The sequence below is a fragment of the Mustela erminea genome, chromosome 10, assembly GCF_009829155.1.
Source record: "Mustela erminea isolate mMusErm1 chromosome 10, mMusErm1.Pri, whole genome shotgun sequence".
Classification (NCBI taxonomy): domain Eukaryota; kingdom Metazoa; phylum Chordata; class Mammalia; order Carnivora; family Mustelidae; genus Mustela; species Mustela erminea.
The window spans coordinates 61,657,149-61,676,574 of NC_045623.1; the positions used below are offsets into that span (position 1 = coordinate 61,657,149).

At 41.3% G+C, this 19,426-nt stretch overlaps 1 protein-coding gene across 15 annotated transcripts in view; it reads right to left on the minus strand.

The window, feature by feature from the left end:
• The window catches only part of FGGY (FGGY carbohydrate kinase domain containing), a 520,049-nt gene that overhangs the window by 117,049 nt on the left and 383,574 nt on the right, over nt 1-19,426 (minus strand). For all 15 annotated transcript variants that reach the window (XR_004276097.1, XR_004276096.1, XM_032301938.1 and 12 more), the window contains 2 exons: nt 16,006-16,113; nt 1,286-1,347 (listed from right to left, as the gene is read on the minus strand). Coding sequence is in view for 13 of the 15 variants with exons in the window: in XM_032301938.1 (XP_032157829.1) it covers nt 1,286-1,347; nt 16,006-16,113 (170 nt within the window). In the remaining 2 variants the exon portion in view is untranslated. The remainder of the gene's footprint in view (nt 1-1,285; nt 1,348-16,005; nt 16,114-19,426) is intronic.

Consider the following 19,426-nt stretch of genomic DNA (forward strand, 5'->3'; position numbering starts at 1 on the left):
CAGAAGAGCTAACCCAGAAACTCATGAAAAACAAATTTAGGAATATACTTAAAATTGTTTTAAGGACTGTATTTATTTATTTATTTGAGAGAGAAAGATGAAGAGAGAGAAAGGGAGAGGGGTGAGAGAGACAGAGAGAGACCAGGAGCCAAGGCAGGGGCAGAGAGAGAGGGAGAAGCAGGCTCCCCACAGAGCAGGGAGCCCGACGTGGGGCTTGATCCCAAACTCAATCCCAGACCCTGAGATCATGACCTGAGCGGATGGCAGATGCTTAACGACTGAGCCATGGAGGCACCCCAGAGTATAACACTGATAAACAGTTATTTTATCTTCAGTCATACATCATACTGTCAAAATATTCTTTCCCAAAGTTACTTGGATTAGTTCTTTTCTTTCTCAAATCCTTCTTACTGCTGTTATGTTATTCATTATTAATACAATAGGTTTAGATTTTGCCAATTGTATTTCATTTTGCCCACTCCCACTATACAAATACATCTTGGTATCCATCCATCTATCTACCTACCTACCTACCTATTAACTACCTATTACTATCTAACCTACTTACCTATCTACTTTCTATTTTCAAGGGGCACGTAAAGCATCACCATGGTTCTAAGAATTACAGTTTTATATAAAGATCTACTCGGAAAAGTACCATCTCCACTTCTTACCCACTTCTCACTCCCCCATTTTTCCATCCCATTCCTAGTTCCCACCACTAGGGCACTAGTCTCATCAGTTTCTGGTTTAACCTTCCAGTATCTCTTTTGCACAAATGAGTAAATGCACATATAGTTTCTTATCATCTCCTCCCTTTTCCATGAAAGGGAGCACACTGTAAACACTCCTTTGTGTTGTTCACTTAATATGTCCTAGAAATCACTTCACATCACTTACTATCCTCTGTTGTATAGACGAAGAGACGGGCGTAAAGAGGCTGGATAAGCTGCCCAAGGTCACATCCCCAGTAAGGAGGAAACCCGGATTTAAGCCCAGGAAGTGTTGACTCCAAAACCCACGTTGCTTCCACTACATCGGAGTCTCTCATCCTTGGTTCCCGGCATATCCTTTGGGACCTCTAGTTCCTCTGAATTCTCCTTAGATAACTTTGAAAACTAATACACATATGTCCTGGATCATCTGGATGACTGTCTAACCCAACAGTGCCGGGCATGCTCAACGCCCAAAGGAACGGAAAATCACCCAGCTGCCTAAGGGGAACGCCCTCATGCAGGAATGGGGTGGAGGGGTAGGGGCTGTAAGGGGACGGGGCAGCAGGTACCTGGCTGTGGCCTTGGCTTGTAGTTCAGGGAAGGCAGCATGGCCCTGCACCATGTGGTCTATCTGAAAAAGAAGAGAGATAGGTCGGTTTTACAGTTTCTCTGATTTATGTTTAAACCAGAAAAAGATACATTAAAATGTCAGTTTCTTTCAACTCTGTCCACAGAGGATCTAAGAATGTTAAAGTGCTAACTCCACTAGAGTGTCTCAGCTTTTTCAGAAATTCAGCTTTGCTTCTTCACCTAGTGCTGGCTGCTCGATCCACAAGAAACAGCAGCAGGAAATGAAACTCTCAAGGCTAACCTGGTAGCAGAACGTCCAAAGTAACCTGAAAAGCAGAGGCGTGTGGACAGGAGGGAGGAGTAACTCCAGGTACGTGGTGAAGGGCCTGGGTGTTAAAGCCCCCCAGGTCTGGATCACACCATTTCCGCCTCCTGATCCAGGCTGTCACCCCAGGAGAAAGTCAGACCTTGAATTACTCACCCAGGCTTACTAAAGGAGAAGCTGAGTGAAGGAGACGAGGAGGAGGGATTACCAGTTCAAAAACCAACACCAAAAAGTTGCCCTAGAGCTGTCAAGAGGACCTCTCCTAATTGTCAAGTTGTCACATGAAAAAAAAAAAAAGTTATTACATGAGAAATGGGGGTATCGCTCTCCCAGGACAGAAATGTCTAAGCTCTGTGGATAACTGTCTTCTCATTTGAAATCCCTTATCTAGGATTTTATTCCTTAATCTACTTGGTAGCTCTGAACAAAATAATTGTATCAGAAGGAGAAATGTCTCCCCGTGATGCTCCCCTGCTTGCTGAAACACACCCAACAAACACTGTGTTTGTGCTCCTGAACCTAATCTGGCTGTCTTCCTGGTGTTCACATGAGTCTCTAGGACTCAACCATTGGGCCAATTCTTTTTCATTCAGACTATGAACCAATTGGTTATTTGGGCCTCAAGGAGATAGTCTCTCTAGTATGTTTCCAGACAGCTAGGGTTGTGTAAAGGTGAAAAGAACTTTTTCTGAGCCATTGAGGTCAGGTCTGGGTTGAGCTAACTACTCCAGAGCCTACCTACCCCTACCTCCTCTATGGGCTACTGCTTCCCTGATCTAAGCACCCCAGGGCCTGGTACCACAGGGAGAGGGAAAATTCTGTGGCCCGATATGACGGTATGGTGTGCCCCCTCCTCTTGAGAACTGTGAGCCATGAACTATCCTTTCAGTGGCAATCATCCCCTGATCTTGTTGGCCTCATCATATGGGAATAATAATACAATCTGAATTTTACAACAGTGGCTTAGTGAAAAGAACACAGGCTTTGGAAACAGACAGATGCAGGTTTGAATTCATGGTCTATGTTCATATTTTGTGGTACCGAGGAAAGGTTACTTGAACTCTCAGAGCCTCATCTCCTACAACTGTGAAGTGGTGATAATGAAATTCGCCTTGCAAGAGTGCCTGCTATGGAGGTGGCTCTCAGTTCCCAACATATATTATTAAGAAGGATGTGTCATCAAAAGGGCAAAAATGGCTCGGACAGCAGAATCCCCAATGGTCAGTTGCATTTCTTTTTTCCCCCTAACAGCATCTGGTAGGAAAGGTCCACTCTGGTTAGTGAAGACCAAGCCAGTTTTTCAAATAAACGAGCACTCATTTCAAAAGCCTGGAGTGCCTGATCCTAGGACTGATCTCTCTGTTTATGTTCTATTCTCCAGCACATTTAGCACAGTATAGAACATAGTGTCCTATTAGTGGTTATTTGTTTCCCAGTGAAATAACCAGTTTAACCACAATGACTGTATTTGCCAAGTGGCTGCCTCAGAAATATACAGACAGAGCTTGCCTAACTTTATGACTACTTTTTTATTTCCCCCATCTGCTCAGATTTCAGCTCTGAGAGCAAGCAGAAAAGTCCGCAAACGATATGCATAGGTAGGAAGCTTGAGCTGAGTGGAGTCAGATCTTCTTCAGGATGGCTTTCTAGATCAAGAGGGAAAAGCCGTCTTATACACCTAGGGTTGGATTTTTAGGTCCTTCCTCATAAGGTGGCATGCATCAGCATTTGGAACACAGGAGAAACAGAAACGCAATACGGTATAACACACAGATCATAAATGGGTAGTACGAGGGGACATCTGGCTCACAGATGTATTTTATTTGGGTTATATAATGTTTAAAAAAATCAGCCAATATTTTTAAATTGGGAGATTCCACTTCAAACCCAGATTTTGGTTTCTCCTGAAGAACAGGCAGATGCAAGATACGGGGCCACCCATAGTCCCCAGGGCAAGAGTCGGCTGGAATCCAGTGATGACTGATCCTGTCAGACAGAACTGTGCCCTTCAGTATCTAGAAGACACCACCACTCCCCATCCCTCCACCCCCAATAACAGACATCAGATTTCACCAATTTCTCATCACGACTGCACAAAGGCTTTACTTGTAGGGGAGCTCTATTTTTCTGTGCCCATCTCTCTGTGAAAGGAAGGAACATAAAATCATTCCCTAGAGTGCCATGAGTTAAAAGAAAAACTTCTATGTCAAAGTAAGAAACGAAACAAAACAAAAAAACCTGTTTGCCTAATCTGTTTATGCTATCTGTGTGACTCCTTTAGGCATCTGAGTTTCCTATTCTTGAAATGACAGAACACAGACAAGGGAGTCCTGAGACCTGAGTCAGTTCTGGCTCAGGGAATGACCTTAAACAAGACCATTTCTAATTTTCTCCCTCTACAACATTTAATAAATTAACATGACAAAGAGCCAAATGTTTGTAAAATTAGAGGACTGCAATTGCCTGAGATCTCAAAACTGTGGGCACAGAGTTCCTAGGCAAGAAAAACACATGACAAAGCCAAGTTTAGAATCCCAGAATTCTAGGTTCTATGATCATTTTGCTGAGACAAAGCCATCTGATGGCATGATGGGCTTTTCTCTATTAAAATCCATTTTATGTATTCGTCTTGAGGCTTTACCTTGCTTTGCAGATAATGAAATCATTAGGCTCAGATACATGTTCATTGCTTGCCACAGCTCCCATTTTTCCATTTGCATTTACCTGAAATGTCACTTTTTTCATCTCAGTTTTTCCAACGCTTTACTTAACTTTGTCTTCTTATCTCAAAGCGAAAACATTTTGTCTGATTTTTTCCCAGCCTTGAAATTCTCATAAAAATCTAATGAAAGAAGAAAGCCCAGCCTAGACAATGTCTTTTACTTTGCTGAAAGAACTGTGGAACTGTGGGTTTCAATACTGAATGGTTCCTAAGAACAACAAACATTCCTGAAAGAAAATGTAAACCGTTTTTTTTTTTTCCTCCCACAACTTTACTATTAACTTGTGATAGAACAACTTTACTTACAAGTGGACAAATTCTGACTTAATCCAGAGCTAATTTAGTCAGTTTCATTCAAATCATTCAACATCAAAGTTAATAGCTTTGTGCATTTTTATACTTTGTTAATTAACTCACTTATTCGGGAAACTAATATGATATGTGGCTACCCTGTGCTAGGCTAGATACGAAGATAAACAGAAGTCATTGCTCTCACAGAGCTCTGCTTGTCAGTGGAAAATGAGCATGCCAATATTCAAATATGGTCTCGACTGATTAGGCTCTTCATAGATTCTGCAAAATGTTTACTGAACATTTACTCTGCTCTAGTCATAGTAAGCACAGCCATAGAAAGGCACCTCAAGACTTCATACAAATACTACTCCAACTTCTGGATGATCTCTGAATTGCATTATAAGTAGCCCAGCTGAAGCTGAAAGAACTCAACAGAGATTTCAGTAAGTGCTCATCACAGGAAAGACAAAACTTGAGAGTTTGAGTTTGACCAAATAAACCAACTGTTAAAAAAATACTCTTCAGCGGAATAAGAATAACCCAGTGTATCTCCAATATATCAATCATAATGTTCAAGATATGATCTCAAATTGCTAGCCATATAAGAGGGAAGGAAAATGTCATCTATACTTAAGAGAAAAGCCATTTAATAGCTTATGATCCTGAGATGACACAGATGCTAGAAATAGAAGGCAAGAATTCAACAGTTTATCCTACATTTGTCTCCTGTGGCAAGGCAAACAAAAGCAAAAATAAACTCTTGGGACTCCATCAAAACAAAGAGTTTCTGCACAACAGAAAAAACAGTCAACAAAACCGAAAGAGGACCTACTGAACAGGAGAAGATATTTGCAAAAGATGTCTCTGATAAGGGATTAGTATCCAAAACATATAAAGAACTTATACAAATAGGTGAAGGGGATTGAGAGTACATCTAGCTTCATGAGCACTAATATATGGAATTGCTGAATCACTACATTGTATACCTAAAACTAAGAGAACACTACGTTAACTACACTGGAATTAAAATAAAATAAAGAACATATACATATATTGCTAAGTGAAATGTGAGTCAGAGAAAGACACCCTATGTTTTTACTCATATGTGGAATTTAAGAAACAGAACAAAGGGGAAAAAAAGACAAACAAAAAAACAGATTCTTAACTAAAGAGATCAAACTGATGGTTACCAGAGGGAAGATGGGTGGGGAGTGAGGGGATGGGTGAAAACAGGTGAAGGGAATTCAGAGTACACTTATCATGATGAGCACTGAGTGATATATAGAATTGTTGAATCACTGTATTGTACACCTGAAACTAATATAACACTGTATGCTAACTATACTGAAAATAAAAAAAATAAAGAGAACAAAGTCAACATGAAAAAAAATTCATCATACATCCAAAAAAGGAGGCGAGGTTAGAAGAACACTATAAAGTTGTTGCTTGATCTGAGCACTGGTATGTTTGGACATTGTTGTATGTCAATAAATACTGCTTAAATACCATTGCACACCTTAATAAAGAAATAAACATATAAATAAATAACAAATAAATTTAAAACATGAAATCGATGGTTTAGTAATGCTTTTTGGGATATAAATGATAATATTCTCATAATCAGTAAATAGATAAGAAACAAAAACTATTAAGAATGGAAATTCTACTATTGAAAAAGGCAATATCTGCAATATTTAATGAATAGGCCTCACAGCTAATTGAAGATCATAGAGGAAAGAGTCAATGAACTTGAAAACAGACCAACAGAGACAGTATCTAATTGTGAGAGGAAAGAGGGGGGAGGGACAGAGCAAGGAGGGGAGGAAAGGAGTGACAGGCAGAGGGGGATAGAAGGAGACAGAGAGAGATGTCAGAGAGGTAGAGAGACAGAGAATGAAAAAAAAATAAAACCATTCCTTCACAGGCTTGTGGGACAATAGCCAAGGGTCTCATATATATGCAACAGGAGTCAGAGGAGGAAGAATAAGAGCAATATGTGGCCTTGGTACTGAGGTAGGGCTGTTAGTATGGGTACGAACTGAGATGCCCATATATAATACAGACATACCCTCTGATGATATTCAGGGGAAAATATACAGTTTCATCCTCCAGGGAAAATACCTCAGCCAGGGGTGGTACTGGCTCTTGAGGACCAACACTACTGTACTTGATACATGAAGATGTGCCGTGTCTACTGCCTGTAAACATTTGTCATATTGCTCCAACTTCGCAATACTAATGTTTCTTACTACTGCATTAGGGAATGTATTCTTGCCATGGCCACCACCTGTGCTAAGTTTATAATCACTTCAAATGCTGGGTCTATGGAAAGAACCTCTTCCTGAGTCGGTCACTGGGAACCATAGTTCTAAGTATTTTCTTTTGTCTCATGGGTATATTAATCTTGTGTTGTTGTTTATATTGCTTCTATGGCATATGGATGCAATATTTATTTGTTTTTAAGAATAAATATTGACAATTTCCCCAACTTGGTGAAAGACAAAAATTTATAAATTCAAGAAGTTTAGCAAACCTGGGAAAAGAAGGATAAATCCAAAGACCACCACATGTGGGCATACCACAATAAAAATAAAAGATTAAGAGAAAATCAAGAAAGTAGTAGAAGAAAAATTATAGACTCTAGACACAGGAAAAAGCCATACAAATGATGGTTGACTTCTCATACGAAACAAGGATTCCAGAATATAAAACAGTAGCATCTTTAAGTGTTGAAGGAAAACAAACAAAGAAAGAACCTGCCAACCAAGAATTCTATATTGAGCAAAAATATCTTTTGAGATATAAGGTAAAATAAATTCATTTAAAAAAAAACTAAGAGAATTTTTTTTCTTTTTTCTTTTTGTCAATATCTGTAAGAAAGAATAAATGCTGAAGGAAGTTCATCAGGCCAAAGGGAATACGAGACAGAAATTTAAATTCTCAGAAAGAAATTTAAAACCATGGAAATGGTAAATATGTAGGTAAATAGAAAAGATAATGTTTGTTTCTCAGATCTCTTTGAAATACATATGACCGTTACAGATATCCTCCCAAAATTCAGATGTGAAGCCCCAACCTTCCATGTGACTGTATTTGGAAATGGGGACTTGATGGAAGTAAATAAGGCTCTATGAGGTCATAAGGGTGGGGCCCTAATCCAATAGAAATGCCGTCCTCATAAGAAGAGCCAGGATCACCAAAGCTCGCTCTCTACATGCATGTACCCGGTAAAGGCCATGTGAGGACACAGTGGGAAGGCTGCTGACTTCAAGCCAGGAACAGAGCTCACATGAGAAACTGTACTTTCTAGCACTTTGATCATGGACTTCTATTCTCCAAACTCTAAGGAAATGAGTGTTTACTGTTTAAGCGACCCGGTGGATGGTATTCTATTATGGCACACTGGACAGATGACTCCATTATTGAAAGCGAACAACAAAGCAGTTACTACATTGTTGGACGTAGAGCATATGTAGGCATCCCACATACTATGACTACAGCATAAAGAGTTGGGGGGGTGGCAAAGGGAACTCTAGAGTTGAATACTTTTTACATTTTACATGAAAAATATGTATATTTTACAATAAATACACATATAAAATGTATATTTTACATAAATAAATATACATACAAAATATGTATATTTTACAATATACAGTCTAAGGCTGAAAAGCTTAGGACATTTACTGTATGTCATTACTAAAGAAATCATTTAAAAAAGGAATTCAAAAAATCATGCCTGGAAAGCAAACAGGAGAATCCAAATGGAATTCTGAAAACTGAAAGATACCTGAATAATCCAAAAGATGGAAGGAAAGGAGAGAGAGAGAAACAAAAAAAACAGAACCACCACAGAAAACAAACAGCAAAATGGAAGACCTAAATCCGACAATATTCATCTTCACATTAAATCATGGAGAGTTTTCAACACTCTCAGTAAACATCAAAAATTACAAGATTGCAGAAAAGCGAGACCCAGCTACATCCTGTGTATAAAAGATGTACTTTACATAGACTGGGACAGAGGTGATGGTGCTTTGACTGATGGTGTTGGGAGTCAAGTTACAAAACAACCAAAACAGATGGAGTGGCGAGATACATTTCGGCATCAGAATCCATACGAATTTCTGACTGGATGAGGGCAGAGAAGGGAAAGGAGGAGTAAAGAATTAATCCTAATTTTCTGGCTTTAATAAAAATATAAATGATGGTGGTCTTTACTCAAATGAAGACAAATACTTGAGGATCAAATAGAGACTGTATCAGTTACTAGAGTCAGAAAACCGTAATTCCAGAATCCTTCCTCCCTCTGCCTCCCTGACATCGAACCCATCCTCTCTCCATCGACAGCAATGCTATCCTCCAAAACCTTGATCTCTCTTCACTTCACATCCAATCCATCAAGAAACCTCATCATCTCCACCTGCAAAATATATCCCCAAACATGACCACTTGGTGACCACTGCCACCACCCTCAAGTTTCAAGTGGTTTACTGATACAGTAGCCTCTCTCTGGCGCCCCTGCTGCCATCTCCCTCACCCCCACCCCACCATTTATTCCCCAGGGAGCAGGCAGCAGTCTGAATGAGCCTTTAAAAACCAAGTCCTGGGGCACCTGGGTGGCTCAGTGGGTTAAAGCCTCTGCCTTCGGCTCGGGTCGTGGTCCCAGAGTCCTGGAATCGAGCCCCACGTTGGGCTCTCTGCTCAGCGGGGAGTCTGCTTCCTCCTCTCTCTGCCTGCCTCTGCCTGCTTGTGATTTCTGTCTGTCAGATAAATAAATAAAATCTTTAAAAAAAAATAAAAATAAAAACCAAGTCCTACTTGGCCTGTGCTCATTCTTCTCCAGTGGCTTTCCATTTCACTCAGAAGTAAAAGCCAAAATTCTAACAGTGGCCAAAAATATAGCCCCATATTACCTCGTGAACTGATTCACAACTCTCATTTTGGTTTATTTGGCTCCATCTTTGTGGCCTTGTTTGCTATTTCTATAATATACTACAGGCAGGCCATCCTCCCTCAGGACCTTTGCACTGGTTTTTCCCTTGGCCTGGTATGTCCTTCCCCTAGGTTTCCAAATGGCTAACTTCCTTCCCTTCCTTTTTATGTTTGCACGTCACATCAAAAAGGCCTACCGTAAGTAACCACCTTATTTAAAATTGCAAACTGTTCACCTGAACCCATAAACTTACTTCCTCTTTTATTTTTAACGACTTACACCATAAAATAAACTTTATTGCTTTCTCATTTTATTTATTTTGTAGGATCTGTCTTCTCCTGTTAGAATGTGAGCTTGACAAGAGGGCGATTTTTGGAGTGAAGGGCAAGAGGAACTGTTTTATTCTCTGCCTATTTCTCACTCAGAACACTACCATGAACATCGTGTAAATAAGCATCCCTCCAAAGAGTTTAGATTTTTATTCTACAGATAACTTGGGAGGTATCAAGAGTGACAGGGTCAGGTCTATGTGCTTTCACCACAATCTTAAAAAGGATGCTGTGGAAAGTTTGTGTTCCTTCAAATTTCGTATGTTGAAATCCTAACCACCGGGGTGAATGTGCTCAGAAGTAGGACCCTTGGGAGGTGAGTAAGTCTGAGGGTGGAGGCCTCATGAACAGGATTAACACTCTTGCAAGGGTCGGAACGAACCAGAGTTCTCCCCTTCCACCATGTGAAGACACAAGGAAAAGTCAGCCCTCTGCAAACCGGAATAGGATCCTCACCAGGAACCAACCTTGCTGCTACCTTGATCTTCGACTTCCAGCCTCAGGAGCTGTGAGGAATAAAGTTCTGTTGCACATATGCGCCCCCCCCATCCCCCCTGTCTATGGTAGTTTGTTCAAGTGGCCAAACTAAGACACAGGACTTAGAGAGAGAAGAATTGGAAGAAAGAAGGTAATCAGGGAGCTGTGCAGGAACTGTTTTATTCTTTGACCCGGGTGGGTATACAAAAAACAAACAAACAAACAAAAAACAGTGCAAGCCCGGGTGGGAGGGAAAGCAGAAACATTTTTAATGCAGAGTTGGTCTTCGTATCCACCAAGTCATTCAAATTAGCCAACAAACAATGCTGGGGACACACCTAAGTCTATACATACCTTCTGTCAATACTACACACATACATTTCCTTTCTCTCGTGGCCTTATGAAGCCTACCAACTGAATCTGCTTCGATGTACCTGAAAAGTCACACTAACTCACAATAATTGCTTCTCCAGGGACTGTATAAGACAAGTATAAGAAAAACTCAAAAATGTGGCTCCGCAAAAGTCAGGTCCAGTTATAGAGAGATATGGGTCTTGCAGTAGCTGACTTGGATTTGAATCAAGGCTTTCCCACTTACAACAATTAAGATCTTGATCAAGTTACCTCATTGTTCTGAACGTATTTATGCACTAGTAAAACTAAATCAACAACACTGACCACACAGACATGCTGTGCATATCAGAACGCTAAATCTTTTTTTTTTTTTTTTTAAAGATTTTATTTATTTATTTGACAGACAGAGATTACAAGTAGGCAGAGAGGCAGGCAGAGAGAGAGGAGCAGAGAGCCCAACGCGGGGTTCGATCCCAGTCCCTGAGATCATGACCTGAGCTGAAGGCAGAGGCTTTAACCCACTGAGCCATCCAGGTGCCTCAGAACGCTAAATCTTAATGAAGGGCCTGAAAGTATTTGTCCCATAAAGATCCTCTCAGGAGGCTGCGGGGGTTGTGCAATCTACTTCATGTGCTACGCTAACTTGTAATCATCAGGCCTGTATTCAACCTTCCCATTAGATGATAAGTTACTGGAGGACAAGAATCATGTGACTATTCTCGCGTGGCCCAGAGTCATCCCTGTCACATGATGGAAGGAATGAACAAATAAAGAATTGAATTCACTATCTCCATCCATGCACAGTATGTGTCTAATCCAAGCTCTTCATACACCCACTTGTGGGGGACGGGTGGACTTCCTGAGGCTAGTCCCAGGCTGAGTGGCACTGGGGATAAAGCAGGAGAGAGGCGTCTTAATGCACAAAAGCTAAAATTCTGAACACACTGCATTTTGCTACACGGTGACCCTGGGGCTCAAGTTCATAAATTTAAATTCTGGGTTCAAACAATTCAAAGGTGGGATACCTGGGTGGCTCAGTTGGTTAAGTATCTGCCCTCAGCTCAGGTCACCAGTCCTGGGATCAAGCCCTACATCGGGCTCCCTGCTCAGCGGGAAGCCTGCTTCTCCTTCTCCCTCTGCCACTACCCCCTGTGTGGGCTCTCTGTCAAATAAATAAATAAAATCTTAAAAAACAAAAATAATTCAAGGGTAACCCCCACCCAAGCTCCATTATTCCAGAAAGCCAAAGCCACCACCACTTTGGAAGAAGAGGCAGCTTAGGAATTTGACTTAGCCTCCTTACTGCACACCTCCCCCAATGAAAAGGACTCCAACTTCAGAGAGTGCCTGGAGAGAGGGATGGCCAAAGGCCAGCTGGAAACCAGCATCGGCATCTGGACGCAGTGACTGCATGGGCTGGTGTTCTATGGAAAAGGTCTGGGCAAAAAAGTGATGTTTTCTGCACAGCTATTCTGGAGAGCGTATTGACAAGCACGAGGCAATCCCTGCTGGGTGCCCGACTGAGGCAACTAAAATCAATCATCCATGGGCTGGAGGCATGTGCCCTTCTAAGAGGAAATGAGTGTCAGTGGCACAAGCTTGAAATGAGTGAAAAATGAATCCAAATCTCAGTCAATTGAAACTGCAAGAGGTCCAGAGCCAGAAAAGATCCTATTCTATTTTTTTTCCTTCATCCTGAAGTTAACCAGATGGAGATTTTTTTTCTTTTTCTTCTTCTTCTTTTTTTTTTTTTTTTTTTTAAGTACCAAGCTATTCACATACTTGGAATGAAGAATTTGCTTTGGGATGAAAGATTTTTTTTTTTTTTAAATTGTAAAAATGAGACAAAATAGCTATTCCCCCTCCCTCCCAAATCTAGAGTTTAGGTAATTTTTTCTTGTTTATTCTCTTCTTTCTCCTCCTTCCCTTCCCTCTTCCTCTACTTTCTCTCCTCTTCTGCTGCAGATGGTACATCTGTGACTGTGTTTAGAATATACTGTGGACAATGTAATAATGGGACAGTTTCAGACCCAGCATTTCAGGCATGTGTGTTTGAAACAATGAACACAAAACATGCAACTTCCTCTCACCGTGTTCTCCGTGAAAACAATGTTGTAAAACCAGAGATTAGAATTTCACAACAGAACAAACAAGAATAAGTAAATGGAAAGGAAGGGCAAATGGCAAAGGAGTCACATAAAAAGGACACTGACAATGCACCAGGGACCTCTCTGGGTTGTGCTTGCTCCCCTGAGTCTGCATTCTTCATCTGTGTATTTGGATAATCACTGTACCTATTTCACAGGGATTCTGAGAGAATTAAATGAGATAGTATATGCCAAGCACTTGGCATCGAGACTAGGAAAGAAGCCTTCAAAATAAATATGAGGCATTGGGATTATTATGTATTAATAAGATTATGTATATAATTATGTAAGATTAATAAGGATTAATAAGATTATGTATATAAATCCTTTTCTCAGAACATTCTCAATAAGGTAGGATTTTTATTATTATCATCATTATTGTATTTATTTCATTTCTTTATTTTGTAGGCTGTTTCTGTCTCTTTGCTTGCCTCCCCTGGACTGGACTGCTGCTTTACTGGGCAGTCTCTTCTGTTCTTGATTCAGATTTTGCCCCATCAGGCTAGCTTTTGCTCTCTAAACTGCACAGGTCAATCACACCAGCTTGTACGGCCCATGAAATATAAGCAGAATTGCCCAAAGTGGAGCTCCAAGGGCAGCTTGGTTGGTGATGGTGCAAAATCACTAACTAGAGGAAAGGCCACAATTCCCATGACTTCAAAAGTCACAGTAGACTATTATGAAGACTTTATTAATGGCCAAAAGGAGGTCACATTTTTTATTTAAATTCTGAAACAGGCATAACCAATTCTTATCCACAAAGATATGTCATAATGTTTGGGCAAAGATGGCTTATATCCATAGCAACAGAGCAAACTTTGAGCCAAATACTGGGGAAAGTATTTCCAGACTGACACAGATGTTCAATTTGCATACTAAGTCTCTGAAAACCTGTTGATGGACAGCTTCATGAACAATGCACTCTGCACAAAGAATTGGTTTACTGGATCATTGTACTTGTTTTTTAAAAAAAAAAAATGCCTCTGGATTGTGCCCTCTATGAGTTCTGGGTCTGCAAAGGGTGATTATACCATGAGGCAAGGTTGAAACAGGCTATATTTCAGCAATGGGCTTTTATTATGTCGTAGAAAGGGAATGGATATTTAAGTTAAACACTGTGTAAACACATGACACTTACTTCAATAGGACGATGCAAAATCCGAGTCCCCTGGCACCTTCATAAGGCTGTGTTGTCTTCTCAGTGTCTCTAGCATAGTGTTCTTACAGACCAATCAGATGTTCTTTCTTTTATAGGCACCGAGATTCCCTACTACATAAAGAGCTCCTCAAAACCAGAGCCCGCGGAGGTCTCGCTCATTGAATGCATCTCTGTGGCCGGGCACAGAACATGGGCTTCAATGCCAGCCAGATACCTATGTTTCCACTGACTTTGAAAGAGAATTTGAGGCAGCTAAGTATAAAATAGCCATATACTAAGAAATGGAAAAAATGGGCATTTGCATCCAGAGTGAGCTTTGGATCTGATCAACTATCATTCAGTTGAACATTTGGAAGAGTTGGTATGGGAATGAGACCATAAACAGACGATGTGAGATTGGCTAACTGAACCTTGGTCTCCTTTTCCCTTGCGTTCCAATGGAATCCTTCCAAGGCTTGCTGATCTCCTGACCTCAGTTCTTATTAAGCACTGCCCTGGTCCTCATTCAAACCCGCATAGCTTTCTGTTTGTGGACTAACCGACTAAAACCGGTCTCCCCACCTTCAGCCATGTACCCTCAGGCCTTCTACTCAAGGCTGCTAGCCGGTCTGTCCACCTGAGACCTGAACATGAGCATGTACTCTTCCAACCTTGCACTGCTCCCCCTTGGTCTGCCAGAGAGAGATCAGTTTCTTAGCATGTTCTTCAAGGACTTATGATGTGTTCCCTATCCAGCTCTCTAACTTTCATTGTCAGTCATTCTTCTAATAACAGTTTATGTCACAGCCTATGTGCCATAACCTCAAATATGCCTTATTATTTGTCACTCCCATATCTTTGTTCCTACACCAGTTCTCCTGCCTAGAGGAGTATATCTACCCTTCTTTGCCTGGTTGGTCTCTATTTACCTTTCAAGACTCAGCATAAATGCCTTATCCCCTGCAAAAAGTTTTTTTTAGCTTTATGCCAACTCTGTGCTTTGTCCCTCTGGTACAGTACTCATCTTGTTTTTATGGGTCTTCCATCTTCCCTATGAGACAACCCCACAAATTCACCAAATTTTTATCAACTACCTTCTATAAACCAGCCACTGAGCTAGATGCAAAGAAATGTCAAATATGGCCTTTGCCTTTAAGGAGCTCCTAGTTTTCTGGAAATGACAGATTAGTAAACCAATAAGAATAACAGAATATTCTAAATAGAGTTGTGTCTTGGGGTGCCTGGGTGGCTCAGTGGATTAAGCCGCTGCATTTGGCTCAGGTCATGATCCCAGGGTCCTGGGATCAAGTCCCACGTTGGGCTCTCTGCTCAGCAAGGAGTCTGCTTCCTCCTCTCTCTCTGCCTGCCTCTCTGCCTACATGTGATCTCTCTCTCTCTGTCAAATAAATAAATAAAATCAAAAAAAAAATAGAGTTGTGTCTTAAAGGACAAGTAAAATTATCCAAGTGGTAAAGAGCTTTCTGAGCAGGGAAAGAAAAACATCCAAAGGCACAGAAGAGTAGAATAACATTAGTCATGGGGAAGCTGCAGGTAGGGTAATCTAGACTCAGTGACAAGTACATGCGTGCGACTGGGGGGAATGAACCATGAGAATATGACATGCCCAGAAAACTATGTGAATGATATCCCCAAGGCTATGGAGAACCACTAACGGGTTTCAGCTGGTAAGTTAGTTGGTCCTTTTTACAAAGTAAAATACCACTTTCACTGCCATGAAAAAAAAAAAAAAAAGGATTTTTGTCTGAAAGATAGGTGACAAGATGGGTTAGTCATCATTGCCTGGACCAACATTTATTCCTTTGGCAAATGCATGCTGCCTATGCACCATATGTTAAGCGGTATGCTAAGACAAAGCTAAGTGTTCTGATTTAGGAGCCTGCAAATCTTCCAGATACTGGGTATATGGTTAACGTGACAGAATGGGCTGATCAAGACTATAAAAACATTTAGACCATACTGAGAAAGTGTCAACTTACCAGTTTTCCAGTAACGCTCTGACCACCTTCATTCAGCCAGAACCCAGGGACCATGGCTGAGAAATAAGGGCCCCAGACACCCGGTACAAAAATTGGATCTTTGCTGATCTGAAAAGAAAGAGGCAAAGTAGATGAAAATAACTGATCCTCAGGGCGAGAAAGAAGCCTTAACCTCCTTCTATCTGATGTTTCTATGACTGTGAAATTCAACTTCCCATTAAATACCTTCTTTGAGGGGCGCCTGGGTGGCTCAGTGGGTTAAAGCCTCTGCCTTCAGCTGAGGTCATGATCCCAGAGTCTTGGGATCAAGCCCCACATCAGGCTCTCTGCTCAGCAGGGAGATTGCTTCCTCCTCTCTCTCTGCCTGTCTCTCTGCCTACCTGTGATCTCTGTCTGTCAAATAGATGGATAAAATCCTAAAAAAAAAAATACCTTCTTTGATAATAAAGTCATTCCTTCCGAAGGAAGGGCTTGGTTTCATCTCTGGAAGCCTTCCTGATAAATTTATTTAGATGTCAGGGTAGCAAAAGAGATCATTTTGGAAAGAAACTGATGAGACACTTCCTTGTTGGCTCCCTCTCTGTGGCAGACTCATTGCAAAAATGGTCCCCAATCTCTACCCTCCATGTATCCAACCCCTTTCCAAAGTGACTTGGCAGCTCCTCTCATTGATGGCGGAGTCCCCATCCCTCGAATCTGGGTCAACCTTGTGCCTTGTTTTGGCCAACAGAATGAGATGGAAGAGACACTGCACCAGTTTTTCAGGCTTAGGCCTCAAGAGGACTGTATGCTTCTATTCTTCCTCTTGGTTCTCTACCTTTGCCAGAAGAGCCCAGAGTAGCTTGCTGGACAGAAGGACAAGCAAGTGATGTCTCCCATATAAGAAGCAGCCCAAACAAGATCAGCAAATCATCCTAGTCAACCAGCACTAACAAGCCCAGATCACCAGAATCACCCAGTCAACTGGTAGACCTGTGAACAAAAATACATGACTTGTTTTACATCACCAAAGACTGTGTGTTTGTCATCTAGGATTTCCATGGTGAGAGATAACTGATACATTCCCTTCCTTCACAAATACTCACTAGTCACAACTAACAGCATGCTATCTCCCTTAATTGGGTGCTGGAGATACAGAGATGAATCAGAGTTCCTGTCTTCAAGAAGCTACCTATTGAGAGGGGAGCTCTACAAGTAAGCAGACAAATAGGATACAGTGTGGTCTACAGGATGATAAAGAGAAAACACAGAATGTTATGGAGGGACAGAGCATGCAAGGCATGGATGGTCTTAGAGAACAGGACATAGACCAGGCATGCATGCTAGGTCAAGGGAATGGCTTGAACAAAGCCATGTAAGTGAGGGAGAGGTTCTCTTAGGATTCAAGACACTCTATTCCACAGAAGTTCTTTCAGGTGTTAGGAGAATACACCAAGACACGAACCAGGTCAAACAAGGATGGATCACGTGTTACCTCATCTGAAATGGTACATGCCTCTCATCCTGCCCATCTAGCAGGGACATATATTTCTGGTTGTGGAGGCATGCAGTTCAAGGGTGGGGAAGAGAAGGGAGTGAAGCATACTAGGTCTACTCCCACATGTCTTCTGGACAGGTAGAAAATCCATTCATTTATCCCACAAATATTTATTCAGTCCTTATTATATATCTGGTACTTTGTCACATCCTGGGGATATTGAATTGAACTGAATATTCATGATTTCTGTCCTCATGAAATTTGTAGTCCAGCATTTTGACACTGGAACAAGCTTTCTTTAAATGTCTTCACCCGCACTAATCCAGTTCCCTTTTTACTAAACTTGTGAGTCTTCAAATCAGTAGGATTTCCAACCCTCAGATATGAAGAAAGTGAGGGAAGGCAAGGGAACTACATAACACTGTCAACTTTAAATCTTGTGAAATAATAGAATTTATGAAAAGGGACATTTAGCCCCTAAAATAGAAAGAATGTCAGGGGAAAAAGAAAGACTTTTACAAGAAAAGACAGTTTGGCTTGCAATGCCATATTCATTCATTTTGTGGTTGGTTGAATAGGTATTTCCTGAATTCCCTCTGTGGTACAAGCTGGTGCCAGGCACTGGCAATGAATATGAAACAAAGCAGCATAGTCCCTGTCCTCATGAACCATTCTGTCTTGAAATGGGATCAGATGAGAGTGGCCCATCCTTCAGGTTTGGCCGGGAATCTCCTAGGTTTAACACTCAAGGTCTTATGTCCTAGAAAACCCTGCAGTCCTGGGCAAACAGGACAAATCTTTGGATACCCCAGATAGCTATTAATCAGATCCTTACACAGATGTGTAATTATAAACTGTGATAAATAAATGAATGAAAATCAAAAGGTATTATAAGGGCAAATAAGTGAGGTACCTAATTTAGTCTAGGGGTCTCGGAAGGCCTTTTTCAGGAGGCAATATCTGAATTAAGATGTAAACCACAGACAGAAGTTACTCAGTAGGTGTGAGGGTGTGTGTGTGAATATACATATGATTGTGTATAAGCATGTGTTTGTGTATGTGTATATGATACAGAGACTATTCTAGCCAGAAGGAGCACACACTAAATGGTCTTTGTTTTTGTCACTTTGTCTTTGCTCATAAAAATTGATCACATGCCGGGCCTAGACACTACTCATCCCAGAGTGGCTCTGGGGTGGATATGATAGCTCATATTCACAACCACTTAGGACCCAGTGTTTGAACAGGAAGATGGATAACCACCAAAGTCAAATCATCTCCTGTCAATGCCCTGCACCCCTTCCCTTCCAGAACTCTCGGCCCCATTTGATAGATTAGTCTCAAAGAGTTTGTTGTATAAGACCTCCACAGTCACACAGTAACCACCCAAGGCAGGATCTGAACCCAGGCAGCTATTGCCCTCAAATCGTATGATATGTTTTAATTTTAACTCATACACATAAATTGCTTTGGAAGGTCACGCATCACCCCCTACCTCCACCCCATCTCACAACTTCTTTAAGCTTGTTGCTGAGTCAGCCAGGGCAGAGCTTCACTGGAAGATGAGGGTATGCTGCTCAGAAATGTCAGGTGAAGGCTCTGCCTGGCTCTGTCCCAGGGAGAGGTTTTGAGCTGACTCCCGTTTGTGCTCACTCCTTTGCAATGGCACATGCTTCTCATCAGACATCTAAGTAAAGCAAGGAAACCAACACACAAAAATGTTTCCCAGAGCGTTTCCAATCGCCTCTAAACCCTGTGTTCTTGGAGAAAACAAGTAATAGTTTGTTTTGACAGAGGGGTGGGAGGAGCACATTTGTATATTGCTGTGTGCTTTAATTCTTTGCAATAAACCTAAACATTTAAAGATATTTTTGTGAAAGCTCTTTCTCATGCCGATGGCTATCTTGGCCTGGAGGCTGTTCTGTTACCCAAAGAAGGGAGTTC